Genomic DNA, 26,033 nt, shown 5'->3' with positions numbered 1-26,033 from the left:
AGAAATCATATATCGTACATATGGAGTTAACTCCTCGCATAAAGTCTCGGTTGTATTACCTTCGGGAAGTACGGGGCTGAACCCAATAGGTGCGGGAGATTTAGCCCGTCTTCAATTCAACATCACGATTGGCACATCGTTAAAATTGTTCTGCAAGGTAACCTGGCTCCCTCGTGTTGAGCATCTCATCCGCTGAGCTCATCATGAGGCTTTTGATTCCTAATTGTCGAGGGGTGTCCTGATATCGTTTTGTGATTTGCAACAGGGGGTCGAGCTCTATTGATACTAACGCATCCCCCACATACCCAAGGGGGAAATGAAAAAAAAATAGAGAGAGGAGAAAAGGGAATAAGGCCTCAACCTTGACAGGACAACAGGTGGTCCGGGAGCTAATACTAGTAGATGATAGTAACCAGTACTATTCGTGTCAAACACGGACTACTCCGGACAATACATTGTAATGGCAATGAAGAAACTTTTCTATACGTAGAAAAAAAGAAAAGAAAAATGAATTACTAGTGAATGAATCTTGGAAACTAATTACAAGGATAGTGGTAAAAATAGAGAGCTCGGCAAGGGTGCCACATAAGACGCTAAAGAGAAAGAAAAAAAACAAAGAATAAAATCATCTCCATAGAGACCTCGAGGCTAACCAGTAAAGAATGAAAATGAAAAACACTGTAAGAGCGTTGCATCAAATTTCCACTTTAGTGCAGGGACCCATTATAGCCTGGTCAGCTCCTATAGGAGCTGAGGATATTCGTCTCCTAGATGCAGGATAGTAAGCTCCTGCAGAGGGATGATGCGTCAGTAGGACATGAAAACAATTTCGGATTAATCTGATCTAGACTCATTACCCCAAGGTTTTGCCCCTCAAGTAGTGCTTTCTTCTGGACATCTCCTCCACCTTCAAAACTCGTGGTGCCAAATTCAATAACTACTCTCTTGATCCATCTTCAACTTGTCAGCTGGATGGTAGTAGGAGAGTAGCAATGGCTTCAACAAATTCCACAGGGCCTTTGTGCCATGATGTTGACAACACCATGCAGGCTTGGGCCGGTTCATGTCGCGGAGGATTTGATTTTACACTGCTTTTTGAAGAGACTATTTTGCAAATCCTACCAATTGCATTAATGATAATACTTGTCCCCTTTCGAATCTACCAGCTGTCACAAAAACGGCAAAAGGTGGTTGATTCATGGTTGCTTATGTCTAAGTTGGTGAGTTCATTGATTCTATTTCACCGAAAGCCAATGTGATGCTTGGGTGCAGCTGGAACTTGATGGATACTAATCACAGTCTGCTGAATGCATAGGCTGCTTGGTTATTCTTACTCGGACTTCAAATCACCCAAACTGTCCTATGGGCCTTGCCTTCTGCCGATGGAACCAAAGCCTCTTTGGCGACTAATGCCTTGCTGACAATTGGCTCACTGGTTCTGATTGTCCTCTCATACGCGGAACACACTCGATCTGTCCGACCATCCTTCATCTTGAATGCATACCTCCTTATCACGCTGCTGTTTGACGCCGCTCACGCTAGAACACTATGGCTTCGCTCTATCAACAGCTTCAATGATATCATCGCAACTGTCACCTCAATTGCGATGTGCGTCAAACTCTTGCTTGTGATCTTGGAGGCTGTTGAAAAGCGACGCATCCTCAAGGAAGAGTATCAAGGCTATCCTCCAGAGGCAACTTCTGGTTTTTATAGCCAAGCTATGTTTTATTGGCTGAACCCATTGTTCAAAATTGGCTACACGAGCACTCTCAATGTAGAGGATTTGTTTGCGTTGGACAAAGAGCTTAGCTCTGAGAGACTGTTGACAATGTTCGAGGAGCGCTGGAAGAATGGTAAATAACACTTTAAGGCAAAGAAGAGTGGAGAATTAATAGCTAACTTTGCATAGTCAAAAACAAGACTGGAAATTCGCTTCAGTGGGAGTGCTTCAAGGCTGCGAAATGGCCACTCCTGGCAGCTATTCCCTCCCGAGCCGCCGTGGTGGCATTCAACGTTTGTCAACCTTTGCTCTTGACGAGGTCACTTACATACTTCGACGAGCCGGTTACCCAAGAGACTACAAATGTCGGATATGGTCTTATTGGAGCTTATGCTTTGGTTTACTTCGGCATGGCAGTAAGTCTTTCAGAATGGTCATATTTTAGCATTCACTAACAACCACAGGTTGGTATGGGCCAGTACCAGCATATGACATACCGTGGAATCACCATGGTCCGAGGTGTCCTGGTCACTATGCTCTACAAGAAAGCCACCAACACAACTATCAGCAATGCCGATCCTGCCAATTCTCTGACTCTCATGAGCGCTGATGTGGAGCGAATCACTACCGGCTGGCAAACTATGAACGAGATGTGGGCCAACTCGTGCGAGATTGCAATCGCAATCTACCTTCTGGATCGTCAACTTGGAACCTCGTGTGTTGTCCCTGTTGGTGTTGCCCTTGGTAAGTTCTTCCCTCAATAATGGCCCTTATGGATTGCATGACCCTAACTCTCAATAGCCGCATTGATCGGCTCTTTTATTGGAATGTCCTTTGTCGTGGCTCGCCAGGCACAGTGGCTCGAAGCTATTGAGAAACGAATCTCTTCCACCACTGGCATGCTGGGCTCAATCAAAGGAGTCAAGATGCTCGGACTGCAGAACTCATTCATGAAATTTGTTCATGGGCTTCGTCTTGATGAAATCAATATCTCGAGAAAATTCCGTATCCTTCTGGTTTACAACATGGCATTCGGTATGAGATCCACTTTCATCACCTCTTTCTATCAATACTGACTCTCGTAGCCTGGTTGACTCGCATCTTTGCCCCTATCTTCACATTTGGTGTTTATGAAGCTGTTTCCAGCAGCCCACTCACTATCACCAAAGTCTATACCGCCTTGGCGCTCTTCTCGCTTCTTTCAGACCCATTGTTGACATTGGTCATGGCTCTTATGTCATTTGCCGGATCAGTTGGTTCATTTGCTCGAATTCAAGAGTTCCTTGACAAGGAAGATCACAGTGACCAGCGTCTGCACGCTCCTATGCTTCCTTCCCTCGAGGACCTTGGTGAGGCCAAGCTGCTTTCCAAAGATGGTGATCTGGATATTGCCTCAACTCCATCTGATTCCCTCGAGTCATTTAAGCGTATCTCTACCGCCTCTTCCACCAACTCTGCAATGGTCCAAAATGCAACTTTCACCTGGGATTCTGAGAAGGAACCCACTCTGAAGGACATCAGCTTTACCGTCCCTCGTGGAAGCTTTACTATGATCATTGGTCCTTCCGGTTGTGGTAAATCCTCGCTGCTCAAAGCTCTCCTTGGTGAAATGCCTTGCACAGAAGGTAAGGTCGAACTGGCTTCTGAAAGTGTGGCTTTCTGCGACCAAACCCCATGGCATATGAATGGTACCATCAAAGACAGTATTGTTGCCCTCTCGGGATACGACCCTAGATGGTATGCTTCTGTTGTCCAGGCTTGTGCGCTTGAAGAGGACCTTGCACAATTCCCCCGTGGGGATCGTAGTATTATTGGAAGCAAGGGTGTTGCTCTCAGTGGCGGCCAGAGTCAGCGTATTGCGCTCGCTCGCGCTGTTTACGCTCGCCGCAAGATTATTATCCTGGATGACGCCTTGAGCGGTCTCGACGCTACTACTGAAAACAACATCTTCTACAACTTGTTTGGAACCATGGGTCTTCTGAAGGAGATTGGTACTTCCATCATCATTGCCTCCTCATCTGGTAAGATTTTTTCTCCCTTTGTTAATTGTCCTTAATCTAACATTCTATAGTGAAACGCCTACCTTACACCGATGTCATTGTCGTCTTGGATAGTCAAGGACGTATGATGGAACAGGGAAGCTTCAGCGCTCTTAACAAGACTGGTGGATACGTATCCAGCTTCGGACTCACTGCACCTGACTGGGATTACAAGCCCAAGCGGTTCTCTGACTCTCCCAGCTACAGTACTTTTGATTCGATTGAGAATGAGAAGGAAGACCTAGACCCAGAGCCTGAAAATCGCCCAACCGGTGGTGACCTTGGCATTTATCATTACTACGTCAATGCTATCGGTTGGTTCCCCACACTGGTTTTTCTCGTTGCCATGGCTGGTTTTGTCTTCTGCATCTCGTTTCCCAGCATCTGGGTTGAGTGGTGGGCAGAGTCTGATACTGCCCACCCCAGGCAACGCGTTGGATATTATCTTGGAATCTATGTAATGCTTGGCTGTATTGGCATGATTGCTCTCGTTGTAGGTGCCTGGCAAATGATCATTGTCATGGTCCCTAGGTCTGGCGAGTCTTTCCACCGTCGCCTATTGACTACTGTTCTCAGCGCACCTATGCTTTTCTTCTCCACAACAGACAGTGGCTCCATTCTGAACAGATTCAGTCAAGACTTGCAGCTTATTGACATGGACCTCCCTATCGCCGCTATCAACACCATCGCTACTGTCTTCCTCTGCATGGCACAGATGGCTTTAATCGGAGTTGGGTCAAAGTATGCTGCTATCTCCTTCCCAGTTGTTCTTGGTGCCCTCTTCATTATCCAGAAGCTGTATCTCCGAACTTCTCGTCAGCTACGATACCTCGACCTTGAGACAAAAGCACCTCTATTCTCTCACTTCACCGATTCTCTTCAAGGACTCGTTACTTTGAGAGCGTTTGGTTGGCAACATGGCATGGAACAGAAGAACATTGAACTCCTGGATATCTCCCAACGCCCGTTCTACTACATGTTTGCTATTCAAAGATGGTTGACTCTATCTCTCGATATGCTAGTCGCTGGTATTGCCATTCTCCTCGTTGTTCTGGTTGTGGTCCTTCGTGGCACTTCTTTCAATGCAGGCTCAATGGGTATCGCCCTTCTGAACGTGATCCAGTTCAGCCAGACAATCAAACTCATGGTCACCTTCTGGACAAATCTGGAGACCCACATTGGTTCAATTCAACGCATCAAGGAATTCACCGGTACAGTGGAGTCAGAGGACTTGCCCGGTGAAGATGGCGAGATTCCCCCGAACTGGCCTTCTCAAGGTGCTATCAACTTCCACTCCGTTTCAGCAGCTTACAGGTATTATTGATTCTCCACCACCCTTCATTTCTAAAAGCATTTGAAATACTGACTCTCTATGCAAGACCCACTGAGCCAGTTCTCAACGATGTGTCTTTATCTGTGAAGGCCGGGGAGAAGGTCGGCATCTGCGGCCGAACAGGAAGGTAAGATACCCGTCCAGACTATTATTCCAAATCGGACTGCGCTTACATGAACACAGTGGCAAAACTTCCATGATTATGACTATATTCCGCATGATCGAATTGACAAACGGTGTTGTTACGGTGGATGGAGAAGATATCTCTCGGCTCCCAAGATCCGAGATTCGATCCCGCATTAACGGAGTGTCACAAGATTCACTCTTGTTCAAGGGCAGTGTTCGCCTGAATGCCGACCCAACCGGCGTCTCCACCGATAAAGACATTCTAGCTGCATTGAAGACCGTGCAACTCTTACCAGCCATCCAAGAGAAAGGTGACTTGGATACCGAGATCGATGAGATCCACCTGTCTCACGGCCAGAAGCAGCTCTTCTGCCTAGCACGAGCAATTCTTCGCCAGGGCAACATCCTCATTCTCGATGAGGCGACCAGCAAGTGAGTACACACCTATCAATTATTGTCTTACCCCCTCACGTTTGCACTTGCACTCCTCGCTTAGGGGAAATCTCCACTTTTGATTGTTTGCCTCCTTCCATATTGATTTCATTTACTTTTTTTTGCTTTTTTGGAACCTGTGTCTTGTTCCTGTCTGCCACAAACCCCCTGCATAGGCGACTTGTCTGATCCGAGCGCGATAACCCGCTCAGACCAACGCGTCTCGCCCCACTATTCCCCCTATCCACCCCTTACAGTACACAAGACATTTTGCTAATCTCAAATCTCGAACAGCATCGACACCAAGACCGATGAAATCATGCAACGCGTCATCCGTGAGAAATTCTGTAATCACACAATTATCTCTGTAGCGCATAAGCTCGATACCATTCTCGACTTTGACCGCATTGTGGTGCTGGAGGCTGGCCGTATCGTGGAAACGGGTGAACCGTACACGCTACTAACAGAACCCAAGTCTCACTTTAGCAAGCTCTACGCCAGCGCAATGGCCTCAGAAGACTCGGAATAAGCTTCTCATTTGTGTTCCCACTTACGTGGCTTCTTCCAGCAATTTTCGCTGTCCTCTTTTCTTTTACATTATGGCACTGCACAAATTGAGCCTTTGTTTGGCGCGCCAATCCACTGTCTTTATGGTACATATCGACGTCAACATACAGAGTTCGTTGCCAGGCGTTCTTGTACTTCTGCCTTTTTTCTTATTTTGTCATTATTCTTTGATTGATTCTCGACGCTCGTTTGTCTGACTTCCAAGCCTCTGGTTCGAACTGTGGTTTGTCTTTTTTTTCTTGACTCTCGTTAACCCCTTTTCAACTTACTATGAATTTGTTGACTGGTTAAGATGGATATAATATGATATACTGCGCATTAGTCTCTTTCTAACGAAAATGATGATTTTTCTTATTGCACTTTCAAATTACAACACTCAACCTCATAGATTTCTCCTTCCCTCGGGCTCGTAGAATCGTCCCATAGTAACTCCAGCACTCAAGTCCTCAGCTTCAATCAAGTCGAGATACACCAGATGATGCGTGACACGGTACACGGGCGGTACTACTAGTGGGCGCTTTTCTCGTCGTCTTTCTCAAAACCCTGACTTCAGTGTTGTATTGTCAGACTCTCCAGGGCTAATGCTCGAGTTATCGGGAGTCCAATCTGAATATTCGGGCTCCGATGCCAGTGTCTGCACACATCCTAGTACATGTGTCAACTGCCAGCGGTCGCTTCCCTCTTGGCAATTCCACAACCGTGACACTCATAAATTTCCATAAAGTCAACATTCAAAGTGTTTGAACTATGTAATCTTCTCCAGTTCCCTCATCAGTCATGCATGATAGATTTGCTCACATGTGCAAGTTAATACTATTATAAAAATACAACATTGGAAACCACGAGTCTTCCCATATTTACTAGTCCCTATAGGTACTATGTTGTGTAGTAGTACGTACTAGTCCACGCATACTAGGTAGTAGGTGTGGTTTTCCTCCGAAGATATATATCATTTTCACGCCGGTCACGGTTCACTTGAACATCAACTTGGAATCCATTTCTATTGAGTCATAGTGAAACTTTCCACCAATTTGAATTCGCACTTGAACTCAAGATTGACCAGGAGTGAATGTAAAAGAATCCGAGAAATTGTTCCGTTGATGTTTTCGTCTAATATGTTGAAATGATGTTGAAATGATGTTGAGGGATTTGAGATGATCCATGAAACCCGGAAACGGGAACTTGAAGTTGCACACCATCTGCTGATGATGATGGATGTGAGCCTACACCCCATAGTGAACAAACAATCGAATATTCACGAGACCAATTTAATTTCTTTTTCAAAAGACAAGAGAAACCTTTGGAATCAAATCTGATAGTAAATAGTGGCCTGGTAGCCTCAGGCTCTCAATAGCCAAGACCCGCCAAGCTTCGGGATCGTAAAAAGCGGGAGCGGGCGCAATTCCAAGGTTTCTCTTCAATTACCTAGACAAGCCTAGCTAACTGATCGCCGAACGAATCACACTCACACGACTACCCATGTCATCCTGATCGAAACGGTGTATGGGTATCTTGGAATCGGCATAAGCCGCGAGATGCAAGAGAAGGTAGCATTCGATTGAATCGTGTAAAGTATATTCGCGAGATTCAACTATAAAACAGTCAAGCATCTCACACAGCTCGTTAACAATAACTCAAGCAATAAGGCCAAGATCCTTCCAACATTGAATCAAGCTTGATTCAACCGTCAATATGGTCAAGGCTATTTCCCTTTTGTTTTTGGCCGCTGCCTCACTCGCAGTTGCTGATCCAACTGTCTATCTCATCCGTCATGGTGAGAAGCCCGATGATGGAGATGGACTGAGCTCCGAGGGTCTTGAGCGGGCTCAGTGCTTGCGGACCGTGTTTGGTGCGAGCTCCAGCTACAATATTGGCCATATCATGGCACAAACTCCTCAAAGTGGTTAGTGAATTTTTTTTCTCAATGGAGACTTCCAGTTTGGATTCTCAAACGTCTTTGACTCGATTCGTTTAAGGATTATCATGTGTCTGATGACCGATATAGATGGCAGCCGTCAGCGTCCGTACGACACAGTCGAACCTCTGGCAGAGGATCTGGGTCTGACTGTTGATACATCTTGTGACCGGGATGACCCTGGCTGTGTCAAGGATGTTGTTGACGGATACACTGGATCGGGAAATATCCTTATTTGCTGGGAGCATGATGCTCTAACCGATATTGTCGAGAAGCTTGGTGATGATGATGCTCCTGATTATCCAGATGATAGGTATGTTTTTGTCCGATCATATCCCTTGTGAGATTCAATATTGTCGAGGGTGTAAAACTAATCCGATTATAGCTTTAACATCATCTGGACTGACCCATCTCCCTATACTGATATCACTTCAGAGACTAGTGAGAACTGTCCTGGCCTGGATGATTAAGTGTCGTAAACAATTTCAGGACAAAGCCCCTGATAGACTACAATATTATTGAATCACGACAGTCCGAGTCTCTAGCATTCGAGTTTTCGTTTATTGGCCTCGCATTAAACCGTCTTAAATAAACAATAAATTACAATGGGAAGTCTTATCAGTGCATTTCCAATTTTACGATATCCATTTCATCTCATTCTCCGAATATGACGACGCAACGACCTATGGCAGCGCCAATCCCTCGGGGTATTGATCGGCTCCTTCGATGGGACTAAGCCAGCTTACGCGGTTTTTAGTATAAATCTCTGCCACAGGCTTGCGCTGGCTCAGGAGCTCAGGATTATCAAAAATGCCCGCTCGAAGAACTACCACTCCGAGGGGCTTATCAGCTGAGTCAACTTTGTGACCATAGATAGGTGTGCCTATGAAGCTCGTCAGACGCAATTTCAATGACTCGATGAGAATTGTATGACCTACCGCAGTCTGGACAAAAGAAGTTGTTTAAGTGATTTCCAGCGTCCGATACCTTAGCCACTGCCTTTGGGCTTCCAGTAACCTTCAAGTCTTCGGCATTGATCACGAGACTGTATGAGTACAGTGTGCCGGTCAGTTTGCGGCAATCCTCACAATGACATAGTGCCTTTGATGAGGAGCAAAGAGAAAAAAAAGTCAGTTCACACACGTCTAAGTGATACTTTCAAGACTCGGAGTGGTTGTCTCACCGACGCAATAGGCTGACCAGTATATTCGATGCGGACATTTCCGCAAAAACACCCACCAACAGCCATGTTTGAGGACGTAGTCTTCAGAGAGGATTGAAACTTGACCTTCAAATGTTGATACTTCGCACTCTTTTTTATCTTCCAAGGTTCTTATTAAAGGCCAGGCAACTTGAGGTCGTGATAAGTCATATGATGACAATTGAGACGGCCCCAACCTCATCCAGTAAGCGTTAGCTTACAAAGCTCACCCCAACAACAGCGTATTCCGCGACGCGTAAGGAGAATGAGTTTGGTTGGGATTTCATCATTTCTGTGAAGAAATATCTTCATATTGGGGATATCTGTACGGAGTAAATAATAACTATTTTAGTGAGCTGAATTACATAAACTATGATAAATTATAATATTCTTGCATCTTGCTCCCAAGGCTGGTGCCCAGGTGGGGTTCAGCATATTGATCCATCTCCACCTGGGCATAATAAACAACAAATCGATATCTCAGGACAGGGTGAGAGCTAGAGTGAGAGTTAAATTCAATACTCGAATTTCACAGAGGAATTTAACCCCACCCCCCCTCCCAAGGACTGAGTTCGGAAGGTTGGACAGTCAAACCACCAGGGAGACTTTCAGTGCATGCATATCAATATCAATCTTTCTAGGGGCACTGGGAGCCAGCCACCCACCACCAAGTTTCAGTCCAGACCTATAACTGATTTCAGCCATTCATTCCTACCGTTCACAATTCCACGAGTCATGAAACCATATTTTTGCTGCCTGTGCAAGATCTGCCGAACGGGCCGAACGAAAGAATGTAAACATTGCAACTATGTTGTGGCTTGGCAGGTATGTAGGAATGGGCTCCAGAAAGATGAGTTGAATACAATAAAACACGGGGATCGCGTCCACTGGGGCAAGCGCTCAGTTGGTCGTCATTAAGTGCTGAAAATCTCGAGAAAATCGATGATGATGGCGCGTACAAAATGGCTCGCTCTGGGCGTTATCGACTTGATTGCGCTAGCACAAGCGGCTCAAGTTCATTTCGCCTTGGATCTCACCTGGCAAAGGGGCTCTCCCAATGGCGTTGAGCGGGAGATGGTGTTCATCAATGATCAGTTTCCTGGACCACCGCTGATCTTCGATGAAGGCGATGATGTAATAGTGAGTTTGAGACCATCATCTGTATCTATTCGAGATCATGTACTGACCGGATAAGATCGAAGTGACAAATAACCTACCTTTCAATACATCTATTCACTTCCATGGCATTGAGTACGTCCCTAGCAAATAAATGCGCGCCGAAAAGTTGACTAACTTGGGCTTGATTGTCTTCAATTCAGACAAATGGGCACACCGCAGGCCGATGGAGTATCGGGTCTCTCGCAATGGGGCATACTTCCTGGTCAGAAATATACGTACAACTGGCAGGCCACACAGTATGGAACTTACTGGTATCATTCGCATGATAAGTCAAAAATAATGGATGGCTTATACGGCGCCATCTACATACGGTCAGTTCGCATATAATCGCGATTCATCGGCTCCGCTAATGTGTCATCAGACCATCCGCCGAAAATGAGTCGCCCTTTTCGATTATTACAGATGACCCGACCGAAATAAGTGCTATGGAAGAAGCACGAAGGGACCCTCAAATAGTAGTTCTGTCGGATTGGGACCACCTCACTTCGGACGCCTACATGCAAGCTGAGCGAGAGTCAGGATATGACATCTTGTAAGTGATATGACAGACTACTCCGTGAGACTAGGCTAACTTTACCAGTTGCTCTGATAGTATCCTGATCAATGGTCAGGGATCGGTGTATTGCAAAGATCCTCAGGAGTTGACTGATATGCAACCGGCGCAAATCAAAGCAGCTATCAATGCAACACTAACGGACAAGGGGTAAGTCTTGTGGCTCTCCCTTCTAACACAACCAGCTCTGACACTCAATAGGTGCGATCCTCTTATTCCAACATTGGAAGGTAATTGGGACCATCATCCCGACAAGTTGCCTGGGGGTATCATCTCTGGCTGCGTCCCCAGCGAAGGCCCTCCATCGGTTTTCAACGTCGACTCGGACAAAAAATGGGCTAGCTTCAATTTCATCAGTGCCGCGGGTCTCAAAGCATTGGCTGTATCCATTGATGAGCACCCGATGTATGTTTATGAGGTGGACGGGCGATCAATTGAGCCTCAACTGGCTCATTCTGTTCCAATCTATAATGGCGAACGATATTCTGTTATGGTCCGATTGGACCAAGAGCCTGCAAACTACACAATCAGGGCTGCTGGAAACGGAAATCAGATCATCTCCGGCTTCGCAACAGTCAGCTATAAAGGCGGCGAGGAAAGCCAGCGCGAGTCTACACCATACATTACATACGGAGGTCTCAACACCACAGCTTCTGTGATAGAGTTAAACACCACCAATCTCCCCCCATACCCTCAGATCCAACCAGCCACCTATGCGGATGATTTCCATCTTCTGAGTCTGGGAAGAATCAACTCATCGTGGGAATGGACTCTAGATGGCTCTACCTTCCTACCCGCGAACCTCGCTGAAATGGAGCCCGTCCTTTTCAACCCACAAGCGCCCGGACTTGATTCAACACTCAAGATCGAGACAAAGAATAATACTTGGGTGGATATTGTCTTCCAGCTTGTGATCCCGGAGCCTACTCGACTTCAGCCCCCTCATCCAATCCACAAACACTCCAACAAAGCATTTTTGATCGGTGCAGGCCAGGGGCAGTTCACCTGGGGATCTATTGAAGACGCAGTCGAAGAATCCCCGGAAAGCTTCTTTGATACTCCAATCTACCGAGATACCTTCATAACTGCCCCGACTGGTGAATCCTGGATTGCTATTCGGTATCAGGTTGTGAACCCAGGAGCATTTTTCCTACACTGTCATATGGAGACACATTTGGCTTCTGGTATGGGTATGGTGTTATTGGATGGTGTAGATGCTTGGCCTAAGATCTGATAAAAAATCTCGGATTTAATAAATTGTGGAAGTAATGAGGCAACAAGAGATTACTAGCTATGATACACAATGACGCGGCATATCTGGACCATCCACCACATACGATTATGGAGATAACAGTGGTTCAAATGTTGATAATTATAATATACTGCGATTGAGCGCCATGTGTCAATAGTTTCAAGTTCTGAATAAAAATCCACGAAATTAATTTTCCAATTTTATACCATAAAAGTCCAGCCTAATCTAATATTTGAACTTAAGACCTATACTACACCCTAGGCTAGAAACTAGTAGGTATATTTTTTTAAAAAAAAAATGATTGATGGCAGGTGTAGGTGTGGTACTCATATAGAAAAACAAGAAAAGTACTCTTTAGATAATCCATGGATGGTTAAGAGTAGGTAGTAGTGAGGTCTCTCCAAGTCAAAGAAGTGAAGTGGCAATAGCACTTAAGCTGCCTGTAAATTCTGGCGTTAATATGGTTTCTCAGTTACAGGGGTAAATTGGAGTCCAGATAACCATCCGCATCGTAGTAGCCATGCGGGCTATCGTGTCTGTCCCGAGTTGATTTGACACTATGATACCATAAGTCTGGTTTGCTGGGACTGAGGGTTGTCAAGTAGCATCAGCGAGCGTGAGACTTGCCTAAGTGGAACACCACCGTGAGAAAGCATGCCGCGGACTATGCGAAAGACTTCTGCGGAGCCTTTTTCTTTTTGCTCTTTCTTTTGATATTAATTTTATATTTTCATCTATTTTATTGGATTTATTACGTTTTTTTGAAAGTTGAAGCTGTCATCATCCTGCTCATTTTGATGCCTCACTTGACGCATTCATCGCGAAATCAAAAGTCCCTGGCTCAGTCCCTGCTCACATTGTTTTCTTTTTTTTATTTTCCTGTAACTTGAGCTGCGCAGTACCCAGGTTGCCATAGAGAAATCATATTGTACCCTCTGAGTCTGATATTGATATTACTATTAATATAAATCACTTCCATCAAATTCTACATAGTAAGTCACTCTGAGTGAGAGCCCAGAAGCTAGCTGAAGATCACTAAAACATTGAAGAAGAGCCTAACATGACGCGCAGAATCAAGCGCAGGAATATTATTTTGCATTAAATTCTATATCATGATCTTTCTGCAACTCAACATCCCTCCTCTTCTTCCAAGACTCATAAAATGACGTTGACCTCGCACTCGCGATAGACACACCACGGAGTCTTCCTTTCAAAGAGACCGCTACCAACAGCAACTTGCTAAAAGTATGCCATTTACCGCAAAAAGAATAAGTCTTATCGGGATACCCAATACTCGCGCCCACACAGCTGTATGCGGATACAACTTCAAAAATGATGTTGAACGTAGAAAAGGGAATAGGTTCAGACTTGAAATGATCTGATTCGGCAATGGTGATAACGATGGTTGTCAGCGAAAGCCACCATATGTCATGGCTGAATTGAGAGCGTATTTGGTGGTAAATGAATCGGCCCCGTGCCAGTTTGGAGAGATAGGGGTTGTCTGTGTATGATGATTTGGAATAAGGGTCCTCTTTTGATATCATGTCGGTCATTTTGAGCCTCGTGACTACTTCTGCGCTTCTGTTCAACGTAAGAATAATGCTGTACAAAGAGCTGGGGTTATCGTACCTAATTGCAGCGGAGACTGGAAAGGCAGAGAGATACTGCATAAGAAAATATTAGAATGTTGCTCCTTTATTTATTAATCAGTATCTTACCATCATCAGAGCTACAGGAGAAATTTGTTAGCTAGGACCCAGATGGAGGGAATTATTTCAAAACGAGAAACATACCATAGAGAATGAGTAGACTCTGTGGCAGCCTGTCAAATGATACAACGGAGAATCCACCACCGCGTATAGCTTGAAGTAATTGATCAGCACATGCGCCCAAACGACCAAACAGAGGAGACCTACACAAAGACTGGAAAAGTCCATCGAGGACTCTGTATCCGGCAGGCAAAGCTTTGATTTCCGTATCTTGAATAGCAGCAAGCTCAAAAGCCCCCCCACATAACGCTATTCAAGACCAGTATTGTGCCAAGCAAGAACCACGTATGCCAAGTTGGGTACAACGAGGAACAAATCTGTATGCCTGGTCAGTGTACGATTATTTATTTCGAGATTGACAAACTAACATTTTGGGACTCAATGAGAGTGAAATCCAGTGTTTGGCGCCAAGCCTGCCAACTGGGCTTCCTGGGTGAGAGCTTTCTCATTGCCCAGATATACAATCGCAACAAGCAAGGGAAGAGAGTATTGCCCGCTGAGATCAAGAAACCACAGACAAGGAGTGGAATGGCGCTAGTTAGGTGAGAATCTGTCCAGAGGAGTTCATTCTTGCGTATTTGATGACTTACTTCCTTTGAAAAGGTGCCATATTAGCATCAATTAGAGACATGCCATTATTGACAAATGCAGACGTAGCAAGGAAAACGCCTGCCCATATAGGTGAGACACCATCAGCCCGTGGAATATCTGGGTGGTAAAGGTCTAAGCAAAGACCCAATATCAAGATTCCGAGTGAGAGGAAGAGAAAAAAGTAAGAGAAAATGAGCAATGCAAGAAATAAAAGTGCTCTGCACTCCACGCCATCTGAGCTAGTGAGGTTACTCGATAACCTCGGCTTCAAATGGTTCCTTGTCCATTGAACTGTCTTCCTTGATCGAGCAACTAGACGAGAAAGGATCCTGTTTTTAGGGTGCGTGTTCCTTTTCTCATCAACAATGACCAACTGTTGGATCTGGTTTGGATTGGTCAAATCGGTGATGATGGTGCACTGACCAGCCTCGCTTAATTGATCTCGGCCATCCAGAGTCGAGGTCGCAGATGATTCCACTACTGTGGATTTGATATCAAGGGATGTGGTGTTTTTCGTCCCATCCTTCTCATCCAAGAGCTGTGAAATCTTGAACTCCAAACAAGATATACCAATTTTTCTCTCTAGCTCTTCCTTTTTATATGATTCATCTTTTAGTGTATGGTAAAACACCCAAGCACGTATGGAGGAGGAAACTCCCAGTAGCGGAATCGCATGTCCGAGGATGAGCAGGGCAAGCAAGGTTGCTTGTTGGACAGTAGTCAGGAGGGAAAGATCAACCTATGCATATCATCCAGCATTAGCCACAGTAATAGTCAGTCAAGGCCGATTGGAGTTTAGACGCACCACGTTCAGCCCAGTTCCCGTCACAGCACTGAAGCTCATGAATGACGCGTCAGCGTAGTGGAGATCCGAGATCTGCGCAGAAGTAAAATAAAGTATGATGCTGCCAATCGCAGCAACAAAAATGAAATAGCCATAATGTAAGACGAGTGAGTTATAATCCAAAAGAGCTGCTATTGACAGCATCTTTGCGTGGACGTTGCCACTGCCCAGGTGTTTCTGTTGCTGATTCCAGTGCCCAGACAGGCCACATCCTATATGAATGACTACATAATCCTGTTTTTCAAAAATTTCCTGCCTAAAGCTGCCCCTGTCGGCACGGAGCTCCCTCTACGTATAACTTGCGCCACGTGGAGCTCTTCTTCTGCAACTTGAGAAGAATGTAGCCAAGGTATTTTCTCTACTTGGCTGCGTCTAACATTTAGCTTTAGTATGGCCTCTTGATACATCCTATAATGCTGGAGATAAGCTATCACGTTGAAATAGTGCAATATAAGCAAAGGTGGGAGCTCGTACATTCCAAGGGCCGACGGGCCGGATTGTGTGGATGCAAGGCTGAACTATGTGGCACAGTAAAAACAGGATTCGGTTTCCCGAAATTCATAGGTCCAGACAATCTCCAACGGAGGCATTATCCGATAGCTTGAATAATACTCCGTACAGTATTGAGCAGATAGCACTTGATGGATCATGATCTTCGTTCTGTCCTAGGGCCTCTGATATTATTACCAGGGCATATATGCCGAGCCCTGTGATGCATACTACACGGTAGTTATGGCATCACTGCTCCATATAACCATTATTAGAATATGTGAAGATTGGAGGAGTCATTACCAATATGAGCCAATAATTTCTTTTGCTGACAACATCTGGACAGGCCGGTCTGGGCATTGGCAGTCTGTAGAATTACAGCATGCCAGAATTCGTTCACTGTGTGATGGCACGTAGGTATGCAGCAACATCCTCTCTGAAAATCCCACCTTCGACAAGCTTATCAGCAGACTCACAAACCCACGTCTGGCAGTCTCGTTGAATGATTCGTCTTCGGACAGGCCTTTCGGAGATGTTCTAGACTCGTTTGATTAGCATCATAACTCCGGAAATGAAATTCTTTCTAAAAGTCTGCTGGTTACCCTTTTATCAACAGTATTCAATGTTTTCCCTGGAGGCTCAGCCAGTCGGGCAGTAACTTCAAAAGGCCCAATGGGCATATCATCATCATTCTCAATTCCATGATTAAGCATGGCCTCCTCATCAAAGAAATGGGCTGAGACCCACTGAAGTGGGACCCGCTTCGAGGGGAGGTTGGTAGATGAATGCAGACTGTGGCTTCTCTTGGCCTGGAACTCGAAGCCAGCTCTCACATCGCCCATGACATGCACTTTGACTCCGATTAGGGGGGTCATCACGAGAGCACACCCAATAGGCCCAATGATCTTTGAAAGGAGCACCATTAAAGATGAGGAGTTTAACCAGAATTTCATTTCCATCGGGCTTTGGTGGGACTACTGGCTGACTGATAATTCCAGGGGTTTGAGGACGGTTCCTGTTTTCTGCTGCAGGGGTAAAAAAGCAAGGAGAAGTATTGAGTGGGGAGATAGAGTCCATGGCTCATATGCGTGCACACACATACACAGAAAATGAGATATGCAGGGACAGGAGCAGCTGCAGAGTACTCCGTATCTGTGGATAATCACGAGCTTCCCCTGAAATGAGAGATCACCTTGACTTTTATACAGTGGACTCAAGGCGCTTAAATAAGTTATCAGCGTAGGCAACCAGTTAACGTAGGCAGATGAATTTCTTGCGGTGAAAGCCTATGCCCATTTGTGTTGGGGGAGCTACTTCCAGCATTTGCCTTGGGCTACGGGGCACGACACATAGGCCATTGAGATCAACTTGCGCTCGGACAGTTGCCACAGTCAACAGTCTCGGCCCGGGCCCCTAGTGGCTGGGTGCAGTGGCTCATACTATCAGCCTGAGGTCCCTGTGATCCGAGATATCCCTGACTGTGGATGGTGTGATATCAAAAAGTGCAACTATTAACTCCGCACGATGGGATGGATGAAGAGAAGAAAGCTCCAAGTCACAAAAAAGACGTGAAATCCGATTTGGCACAAAACTATCCTATAATAAAACAAAAAGAAACTATTCGGACATGATGCTTGAAACTCCACCGAATGTCAACTTCCAGCTGCACATAACATAAAAGAAAATATCAAAAGCGATTATCAAAGTCAGGTATCAGCCATCTATAGCCTTAAGCAGACCTCGATAAGAAAAAAAAGATTTTCATAGAGTGTAAAATCAACTATGCCATCCTCAACTAGAGAACCATCGTTTCATCGTTATCAAATTCTTCCTCCTCGTCGTCCAAAAGACCGAACTCCCAGTCACCGCGCTCGATGCGACTGACGCGATCTAATTCGGATTGGTATTCGCGACGCAAGTGCTCGAGTGTAACAATTACGCGTTGTTGAGGTTGTTCAGTAATTGATTTGAATAAGACCCCGCTGTGTCCAAGGCTGATGGACGAACGGCTACCTCGGCGGCCTGAAGATGCGAAGGAAGCATTGGACGACCGACGTCTATGGGAGGCTGTAGGGGATTCCATCTCTGCATCTTCCATGAAGACGTTACCGTCCTCGTCAGTGTGGGAGCTGCGAGGGCGGGCATGCGATGAGTCACCAACAGAACCAGAAGATGGAAGTGGGCCAGTCTCAACGAGAATGTAAGCCTCGCTCTTATCAACTGAGGCCAGAAGATTGATCAAGGACAGGAGTTCGTGTCGGATCTCCTTGCTCTCGGGATCGTCTTCGGGAACCACATATTCTTCGACTTCCTTCGATTTGAGGGTAAGAGCGGATGATGGTGCATCTCGGGCATGGCGAAGACGCTGGACATTGCGGTATGCTATCTCAGCAGCACCACGGTAGTCGCAGCGGGCAATACGATAAGCTTGCAAGATGCGGTGATAGTCCGGTGCGTTGTCGGATTCATTGTTTTCAACGTCCAGCCATGAATTGAAGGAACTTTGTTTGCGAGCAAGGGAGACGAGAATATCGTCGATGTGAGAAGCGATGTTGGGCACGAGGGAGGTGGGAAAACGGAGAATTTGCTTGAGACCTGTAGCTCCAGGCCCAGAGACGGTGAGGATGTTGGAGATGAGTGAGCTGAGAGCTGATCTCTGGAGAGCAAGGTCCTGGTAACGAGCCAGGGCAGAGTAAGCCTGATCGAATTGGCAAGTCTTGAGAGATGCATGGAATAATCGGGATAGCAGGTCCGTGCGCATAATGGCGTACTCAGGGTCCTGCTCAGCCAATGCTTCAGAATCGAGAGCCTGCAGCGCCAGGCTGGCAAAGTCCGCGACGTGTGAGAATGATCGCACTTTCTCGAACACGGAAAGGATATGTTGGTAGTACTTTGGAATACCGTTATGGAAGGAGTTGACAGAGACGAGGTCCAGTAATGTAGACGACATCTCATGCAGATTGCCCAGGGGCTTGCCACACGCTAGAGACAATTAGTTAGATGCTTGACAGTAGAAAAAAATGTATCAAAACTTACAAAGCAAGTATGCTGCCTTTCGGAAGTAAATTGCGGCCATGTCAAACTCTGACATCGCTACATGCAGACGTCCCTTAACATAAGTAGCCCATGATGTACTGGGTTGGAATCGAAGGAAATCCCATGCCAGGTCAATGTTGTTCTTTGCAATGAGATCGCACTGAATGTATGCCAAAGCGTTTGGGTAAGCCACTTCGCCTGGGCGGGTGACCCAGGCCAAGACATCACGGATGCCCAGACAGAGAGTATAGCTCTGGGGCAATCCAATCGCTTGACGCGGCTTGATATCCGTGACAAATAGATCCTCAAGAATCGTCGCTGTCTTCTGGTTCTTGACCTTGGACTGGGCGTCTTTCAAGGAGAATATCGGCGTTGAGGCGTCGGACTTTGTATTCGCAGGTCGATCGGCGCATTTCCGAACATTGGAGCTGAGCCAGCGCATCATTTCATATTCTTTGAGAAGATCGGTGAGAGTGGAGAACAATCCTGCGGCGTCAAATGTAGAAGCTGCGCCCTGCTCAATCTCACTGTCTACAAACGCGACAAGGATTAAAAGATCAAAGAGCATCCGGTGATTGAGAAGAATTGTCTCTAAAGCACCACTAACGAGTACTCGCGCCCCAAAGAATGTCGACAGAAGTTCTGAGTCCTTTCCATTAAATCCAAGAGGGAGTGTGTCGATGATAGCGTAGAAGACCTCTCCGGAGAGGTTCTCTGCGTCCAGGTTCTCATTCAAAGCTGCAACGAGGCCATCAAACGTCCTATTGGAAATCTGATCCGCAAATTCACAACGCTCACGGAAGCTATCCATGCGGTCGGTAATAGACGATGAGGGCTCGTTGTAGATCTCGACATCGAGGGCAGCCTGACAAGCCGCGTCAAGTTCTGCAGAGAATCGTTTCCTGAAATCCGAGGCAACCTTCATTAACGAAGAAGCTTGCTCATACAAGTTTCCAAGCTCGGCACTCAAATTGCGGTGCTTCCAGCGATCCACAATAATCGGCCTCTCCTCACTGAGTTCAGATCCGGAGTTGTGTAAAAGTAATTCCGTGGTGTTGCATTCACGAATAACAGCACAAGAGTCAGATAGAAGGAGCCATGGCATGTCAAAGTATGAATCATAAGCCAATGATACAGGCTCGAACCTCCGCTTGTTGAGGTCATCTGCAACTTGCCAGAACTGCCGCCACTTGGCATCTGTGTCGTTGCGGTAGCGGCTGTATCCCATTTCATCTTCAGCATACTTGCGTAGTGAAACTGTCGCCGCAACGGTAGAGCACAGCCTCTCTGCCAATGACTTATCCTTCTTCAGAACCACAGATGAGGAAGAAGATAGGGGCTTGAGGGCTTCTTGGTAGATAGCCAGGGCGGTCTCGAGGACTTCAGGCTGGTAGCGGTTCGGATGCAAAAGGTATTCAAGCCATTTCTCGGTCGGATCAACCACGTCATCCAAGGTTGCCGCGGGCAATGGTTCTTGTCGATGTGCTTCAAATGCCGTTGAGACCCAATTCCTTTCCCAATCTTGTACCATTGTCTGAAGATCGAAGTGGAGGGTATACAGCTGGTACAGACCATGGTTTCTCCAAAGCACCCAAAGCTCCATTCCCTTGCCTTCATCCATAGGCTTCACTTGGAAGTCTGCAATGCTCCAAAACATGTTGCCAGTCACATCTGGGTCCACTGGTCGGAAAACAGCATCTGCAAAGAGATCTTCAATGACCAGATCCGATGTAAGACCTCCCTTCACAGCCCAAAACTTAAAGCGCCCATCTTCGAATGGTGAGTATGTTACCACGTAGAAGCGATGGCTTCCATCAAGAGCTCGCTCAGCATTGAACACTCGGATGAACGATGTCTCGGCGGGGTTCAGGGTATAGGGTATGGTATCCGGATCCATCGGGCGACCCAGGAGGTCCTTTGTTGCTGCCAACTTGTTTGTTGCCAGATTCCAGATCTTCAATGTGTGGTTCAAACAGATAGCAAAAACGTAGGTCTCGTCGGATGTCGTGGCAATCGCATTGGCGGCATTCAAGTCGATGTTGCGCCCATTGTGTCGAAGTGAGGAGGGTGCATTCCATTTCACGAGGCCACGGATCGAAGCACCCCATGTTCGTTCATCGAATGTCAGAGGGGTCCAATGGGAGCCTAATGAAAATCAAAAGTCAGTTTCACGAGTTTCGTATCACCAACACTGTATGCCAAAGCCATCACAAGCGTACCGTCGTCCCCAGCTCTTCGGGTAAGTCGTAGAAGTGCGCCGTTATCGAGAGAGATGAACAGCTCGAGTGGGCTGCTCGCATGGAGTCGATGAGGATTAGAGAAAGACAAAGGCGCCGGAACGCTCGACTTGCACCAGTCTGACACATTTTCATCGATTGAATCGATTCTTCTGAAGAACTCCGGCCGGAGAGACAATGTGTGGAGTTGTTTCGAGGCTGTAATCACAAACACACTGAGAATCTCATGGTCCTCATGGTCGGCCAGCGCAACACCTGATGGGATAATCTGTTCCGGGAAATTCAATCGCAGTGTCACATTGTATTCGAACTTCTCTGAGCCGGCCTTGGTAAGGTCTGCGCATTGAATCTCCAACACTTTGTTGTCATTGACAACTCGCCAAAGGAATGTTCGCGGATACGTCTTGCGCTTGCGGAAATAGACTGTCCCTTGTGTCGCTAGATATTTTCTGGCGAATTCATCTTCATCCTTCGCGACGGGAGTTTCGTGGTGGTCGGAACCTGATGAGATCGAAAAGCGTGTCCGGCGTATCGCACTCTCGGGAGAAATCTGAATGTTGGCGACTGTGGTCGGTGAGAACGGTCGCAGGTCGACTCTGGTATCTTTGTAAATCTTCGCCATGGTGAACAGCTCTGGGACAGCACAAGGATCAGAGGCGTTTCAGACCATGGCTTTAAAGGCGGGAAAGAGTTGCAGGGCGGAAAGCTGGAGCTCTCAAAAAACAAAGTCTTGGCGCGCGGTCGACCCGCAATAACATTACCGCCTTATGTCTGCCCAGGTGGACATCAGCAACCTTCCAAGGTTGGAATACATCCTATTTAATTTACTCAGTCTCACATATCTAGTCTAGAGGAATACTAAAGGGCAGAAATTTTGAATGTTTTATTTTCAATGATTGTGCATTTTAAAGTACAATTGTCAAAATGAGATAGTCTAAAGGCAAAGAAAATTCACCAATGTCCATACTCTCCGTGAAATATTGAATAGGCTCGTCAAGTCACTAAAATCGTGTCAATAGTAAGGAATAAGATAGGCGATAACATAAAGAAGGAATCATTAGCCCCTTAATCATTCTCCACATCTTTCTCATTGGGGTCACCAATACCATCCTCGTTGATGGCAAAGAGACAGTCACTCTCAGGCAAGCAGGGGCTGTCATAGATCTTGCAAATTCGAGTTTCACCACGACCCTTCTTCAAGCTAAGACGGGTAGTACTAGCGTGGGCAATGATATTACCACCGATGGGCTTCTTAGGATCAGGATTGAACATTGAGGATGGACCACCGTCAACCTGGGCCACAACCTGGTTCGTGATAACAACTGCAATACCGAACTCATCAGCCAAGCGCTGAAGTGTACGCATGAACTTTGCTAGATGGGTCTGTCGTGTTGATAACTCTCCACGGCCATTGAAATCCGTTCGATACAATGCAGTTGCCGAGTCAACCACAAGCAGCGAGAATCGAGTCTCACACATCATTTGCGACGCTTGGTTCAAAAGTTGCAATTGATGATCCGAGTTGTACGCGCGGGCGTATGCCACGTTATCCAGAACTTCCTCTCCCACAAGTCCAAATCTCTGTGCCACGGCAAGGAGTCGGACGGGTCGGAAGGTTCCCTCTGTGTCGATGTATAGACACTTTCCTTCACCACCGCCCATGTCAAAGGGTAACTGACAGGTGACTGCGAGCGTGTGACAGATCTGACTTTTACCCGTTCTGAATTCTCCGAATATCTCTGTTATTGAACCAGTCTCGATACCACCACCGAGAAGGGTGTCAAGGCGCTTCGATCCCGTTGTAATAGATATGAGTTCGCTTCGTCGGGCGTGCATTTCGGTGGCCGTAGTGAAACCCATGGGCACTAATTTCGCGGCTATACAGAGGAGGGTTATCAGACAATGCTTATGCAGCAGAGAGGCTTTGGATTCCCTCGCGCATAGTGACATACCTTCCACCAAGACTTTTGTGGCCTTCTGTTCGGAGATTCCCTTAATCTGCTCCAGCAATCGCTTTGGTCTAGCAATTTTTTATCAAATCAGTATATATTCGAAGCTCGAGGTGTAAGCAGCGATAAGAATAGATGTGCCTTCAAACGTACGTGTAGGCGATTGCTTCGACAGTGTGGTAGCCAGCATCCACAAACAACTTAATATCTCTCCCGGTCAAGCCTGCAACTCCCTGATGACACAGTTAGCATACTCATCGGTGACTATATCGTGGTGCTATTCCTGTCCACGGGTGTTTCTGAGGGCTCTCTCACCTCCAGTGCAGAAAGCGGGGTTGGGGCACCTGGGCCAGGCAGTTGACTCTCATCATAGTCGCCCTGGGTCTCCGTATCTGCGGTCATGTTTCCGGGTTTTTTATTTTAGGCTGCTTTGTTGTAATAATCGCGATCGCAATCGGCTCGTCGAGATCGAGGGTCTCTCTTCGTAGGGAGGAGCACGTGTCTCCGGTATCAAACGAAGATTCGTACAGCTTGGTCCAGTGTTTTCTTCGGGGTCAGAGAAAACACGTCTATTTCAATAGATAAATGAGTCACCAGGCAGCCGTGGCCCACAAAGATTCTGTCTGTGGCAAAATCAGGCTTCTCTACACGAACCCAAATGTTTCCTTACTGGACGCGTTCATTGTGTCGCGAGGTCACGTGGTGTGTTTACCAAGCGACAAGGCAACAATAACAACACTATCACCGTTTGGGTATAATCATCACAATCTTCTCCGTATTTATACTAATATTGAGAGATCGTCTCAATTTCTATTGATCGAATCTCATTTGTGGGTCTATAAGAAATACAACCCCTCCTCTCAAACGAAACAAAAAAAGGACCCCATCAGAGCCTCATACCCGAGCTTCTCTTCACCCACCATCAACCCACCCATAATCAACCGCTACTAATCCAAGTCGGCCATAGTACAATTTTTTTCCAGCCAAGCACATGTTAAGCCGTATTTACTGGTCCTGTCCCATATGTGTAGTATCCAGCCGCTTCCCTTTTCATTGTCGTTTTTTCTAGCTGGACCCAGTTTGAGATTCGCTTTCAAGATCGAAAGGTTGAAAGTATCGATTGTCGAAAGGTTCGTCTCTGAGACTCTGGCAATCCAGGATTCAATTGGAGTTGGTCGTTGGGCATGTTCATATGTATTCTCTCGTTGAATATCTGGCTCATCCTGCGTCTGAATTCCTCCGATGATCGTCTGCGAAGGACTCCTGGGAGACACAAGTTAGTTTCTTTCCCCCAAGTTACCAGCAGACCACGCTCTCCGCTTACTGTGTATACGTGAAGTCTTATGCTGTTCAGTTGGGGGACGGGAATCATGCTCAGAACCAAGTGATCCCAGACCCGAATCCTGCTCGCTAGTTCCGGACCTACTGCGTTTGGCATCCAACGTGTGAGTGTGAGTTGGACGGAAGAGTCGAGTGGGGAAGCTCGCACGCTTGTCGCCGTGGGGAAAGCTTTCACTTCGTCGATGGAAATTTCTGGGCGATTTAGGCATGCTGTTCAGGGTTGCCGGCGGATAAATCCCACCAGGTCTGTAATGTTCGTAACGGTAGTTGTTGGCCGCAAGCATGTCAATCTCCGGTGCGGGCAGATGATGAGCATATGGAGGTATATTCTGTGAGCTGCTTGCAATGATATCTGTCATTAACGATGATGACATGCTGCCTGGGCGAACTGGATAAGGTTTTGGAGCCGGACTTGGCGATCGGCTTCTGATGGGTGTTCCAGGGACGCGAGGGCTGGGAGTAGGAGTAGTCTGGTTGGAGATCCAAATGCCTGGGACCTCTACACCTCTCTCTAGAGCGCGAGCGCCGAATGGTATGTCGACTCCCTTCAACATTGGGTATAGCCCAGCTTCTTCTTCTTTCTGCCGTGCCTCAATGGCAGCATATCTGCGTACCCTCCATCGATTGTATACCAGGACACAACACGCATATGTCACCACGATAACCTGAAGAACTAGTCAGTGCTGCTTCATTAAGGAAAGATGAGGAGATTGCTGTACTATCAAAAGACCCAAAACCTAAAGTTTCAGAATTTTCTCGTCAGTGAACGAACGACAGAAGAGTAGAGGAAGTTGAGGTTCATACCATGCTTAACTTTTCCCATAGCTGCCAATCAACCCAGAATGCCATGGTCGCTGACTGAGTGGTAGCAGTTGTACCGTGAAAGAAGTAAAAGTGAGGTATAAATGTGAAGGAACAAGAACATTCGAAAGAATCTTGGGGTATTAAAAAGTTGGTGTCCAAGGGTAGCACCTGCCTTATGGATTGGCAGTTACTTCGAAGGTTGGAAGATAAAACATTGGAAATCTTCATGCGAAAATCAAAAAGTCAGAGCTCAAAACAGACTCCGGCTATATTATGAGTATCCCTGATATTTAAGGGGCCCGAATCATCATTTCATTTATCACCCATGGTCTTCCTTCCACATCCTCTTGGTGGTGAAGCTCCACTGCTTCACATAAAATCTACCCTTTGTTGCAAATTCATTGTTTGTTTGAGTATCTACAACAATCTACTCACTTGAAGGTCCTGGCAAATATGTACAGGTTCATCCATGGATAGTGAGCTCTGATACTCTTGCTCTCTTTTGTGCTTACTATCACACTCTCTCACTGCAAGGTTCTGGCCTATTCAGGGTATGAAAATATGGTATCATGATGATAACGAATTCACACTTGACCAACTATTGCTTTGTCAAAATAACGATAGTGTCATACTCGGAGGGACCTTGGCCAATCGAG

General features: G+C 46.4%; 7 protein-coding genes across 7 annotated transcripts; 3 read left to right on the top strand and 4 right to left on the bottom strand.

The window, feature by feature from the left end:
* Positions 1–992: 992 nt before the first annotated feature.
* On the top strand, positions 993–6,179 carry abcB (uncharacterized protein; the record flags this gene model as incomplete). Its single annotated transcript, XM_057094666.1, has 10 exons — positions 993–1,220; positions 1,316–1,853; positions 1,910–2,136; positions 2,185–2,464; positions 2,522–2,755; positions 2,806–3,741; positions 3,792–5,073; positions 5,139–5,219; positions 5,276–5,650; positions 5,945–6,179. The coding sequence occupies 10 exons, from the start codon at positions 993–995 to the stop codon at positions 6,177–6,179; spliced, it is 4,416 nt and encodes a 1,471-aa protein (XP_056940637.1).
* Positions 6,180–7,909: 1,730 nt separating this feature from the next.
* On the top strand, positions 7,910–8,602 carry N7483_011238 (uncharacterized protein; the record flags this gene model as incomplete). The annotated part of the gene is made up of 3 exons (XM_057094665.1): positions 7,910–8,120; positions 8,223–8,445; positions 8,518–8,602. 3 exons carry the CDS (start codon positions 7,910–7,912, stop codon positions 8,600–8,602), a joined length of 519 nt encoding a protein of 172 aa, XP_056940636.1.
* A 213-nt stretch (positions 8,603–8,815) lies between these two features.
* On the bottom strand, positions 8,816–9,381 carry N7483_011237 (GFA family protein; the record flags this gene model as incomplete). The annotated part of the gene is made up of 3 exons (XM_057094664.1): positions 8,816–9,015; positions 9,071–9,233; positions 9,316–9,381. 3 exons carry the CDS (start codon positions 9,379–9,381, stop codon positions 8,816–8,818), a joined length of 429 nt encoding a protein of 142 aa, XP_056940635.1.
* An 894-nt stretch (positions 9,382–10,275) lies between these two features.
* On the top strand, positions 10,276–12,299 carry abr2 (laccase abr2; the record flags this gene model as incomplete). The annotated part of the gene is made up of 6 exons (XM_057094663.1): positions 10,276–10,473; positions 10,529–10,584; positions 10,653–10,823; positions 10,874–11,044; positions 11,093–11,215; positions 11,267–12,299. The coding sequence occupies 6 exons, from the start codon at positions 10,276–10,278 to the stop codon at positions 12,297–12,299; spliced, it is 1,752 nt and encodes a 583-aa protein (XP_056940634.1).
* A 4,107-nt stretch (positions 12,300–16,406) lies between these two features.
* N7483_011235 (uncharacterized protein) lies at positions 16,407–16,933 on the bottom strand (the record flags this gene model as incomplete). The annotated part of the gene is made up of 2 exons (XM_057094662.1): positions 16,407–16,547; positions 16,613–16,933. The coding sequence occupies 2 exons, from the start codon at positions 16,931–16,933 to the stop codon at positions 16,407–16,409; spliced, it is 462 nt and encodes a 153-aa protein (XP_056940633.1).
* An 872-nt stretch (positions 16,934–17,805) lies between these two features.
* On the bottom strand, positions 17,806–21,905 carry N7483_011234 (nucleoporin Nup120/160; the record flags this gene model as incomplete). Its single annotated transcript, XM_057094661.1, has 3 exons — positions 17,806–18,992; positions 19,047–21,191; positions 21,266–21,905. 3 exons carry the CDS (start codon positions 21,903–21,905, stop codon positions 17,806–17,808), a joined length of 3,972 nt encoding a protein of 1,323 aa, XP_056940632.1.
* Positions 21,906–22,348: 443 nt separating this feature from the next.
* N7483_011233 (recombinase RAD51) lies at positions 22,349–25,422 on the bottom strand (the record flags this gene model as incomplete). Its single annotated transcript, XM_057094660.1, has 7 exons — positions 22,349–23,160; positions 23,236–23,303; positions 23,386–23,465; positions 23,548–23,610; positions 24,378–24,495; positions 24,541–25,238; positions 25,378–25,422. The coding sequence occupies 7 exons, from the start codon at positions 25,420–25,422 to the stop codon at positions 22,349–22,351; spliced, it is 1,884 nt and encodes a 627-aa protein (XP_056940631.1).
* Positions 25,423–26,033: the final 611 nt, after the last annotated feature.

The sequence above is a fragment of the Penicillium malachiteum genome (assembly GCF_028827825.1).
Source record: "Penicillium malachiteum strain IBT 17515 chromosome Unknown utg000005l:1.0-9002435.0:326005.0-9005861.0, whole genome shotgun sequence".
NCBI lineage: Eukaryota > Fungi > Ascomycota > Eurotiomycetes > Eurotiales > Aspergillaceae > Penicillium > Penicillium malachiteum.
The sequence above is the reverse complement of the archived record's forward strand: the minus strand, read 5'-3'. Positions and strand labels throughout refer to the sequence as shown.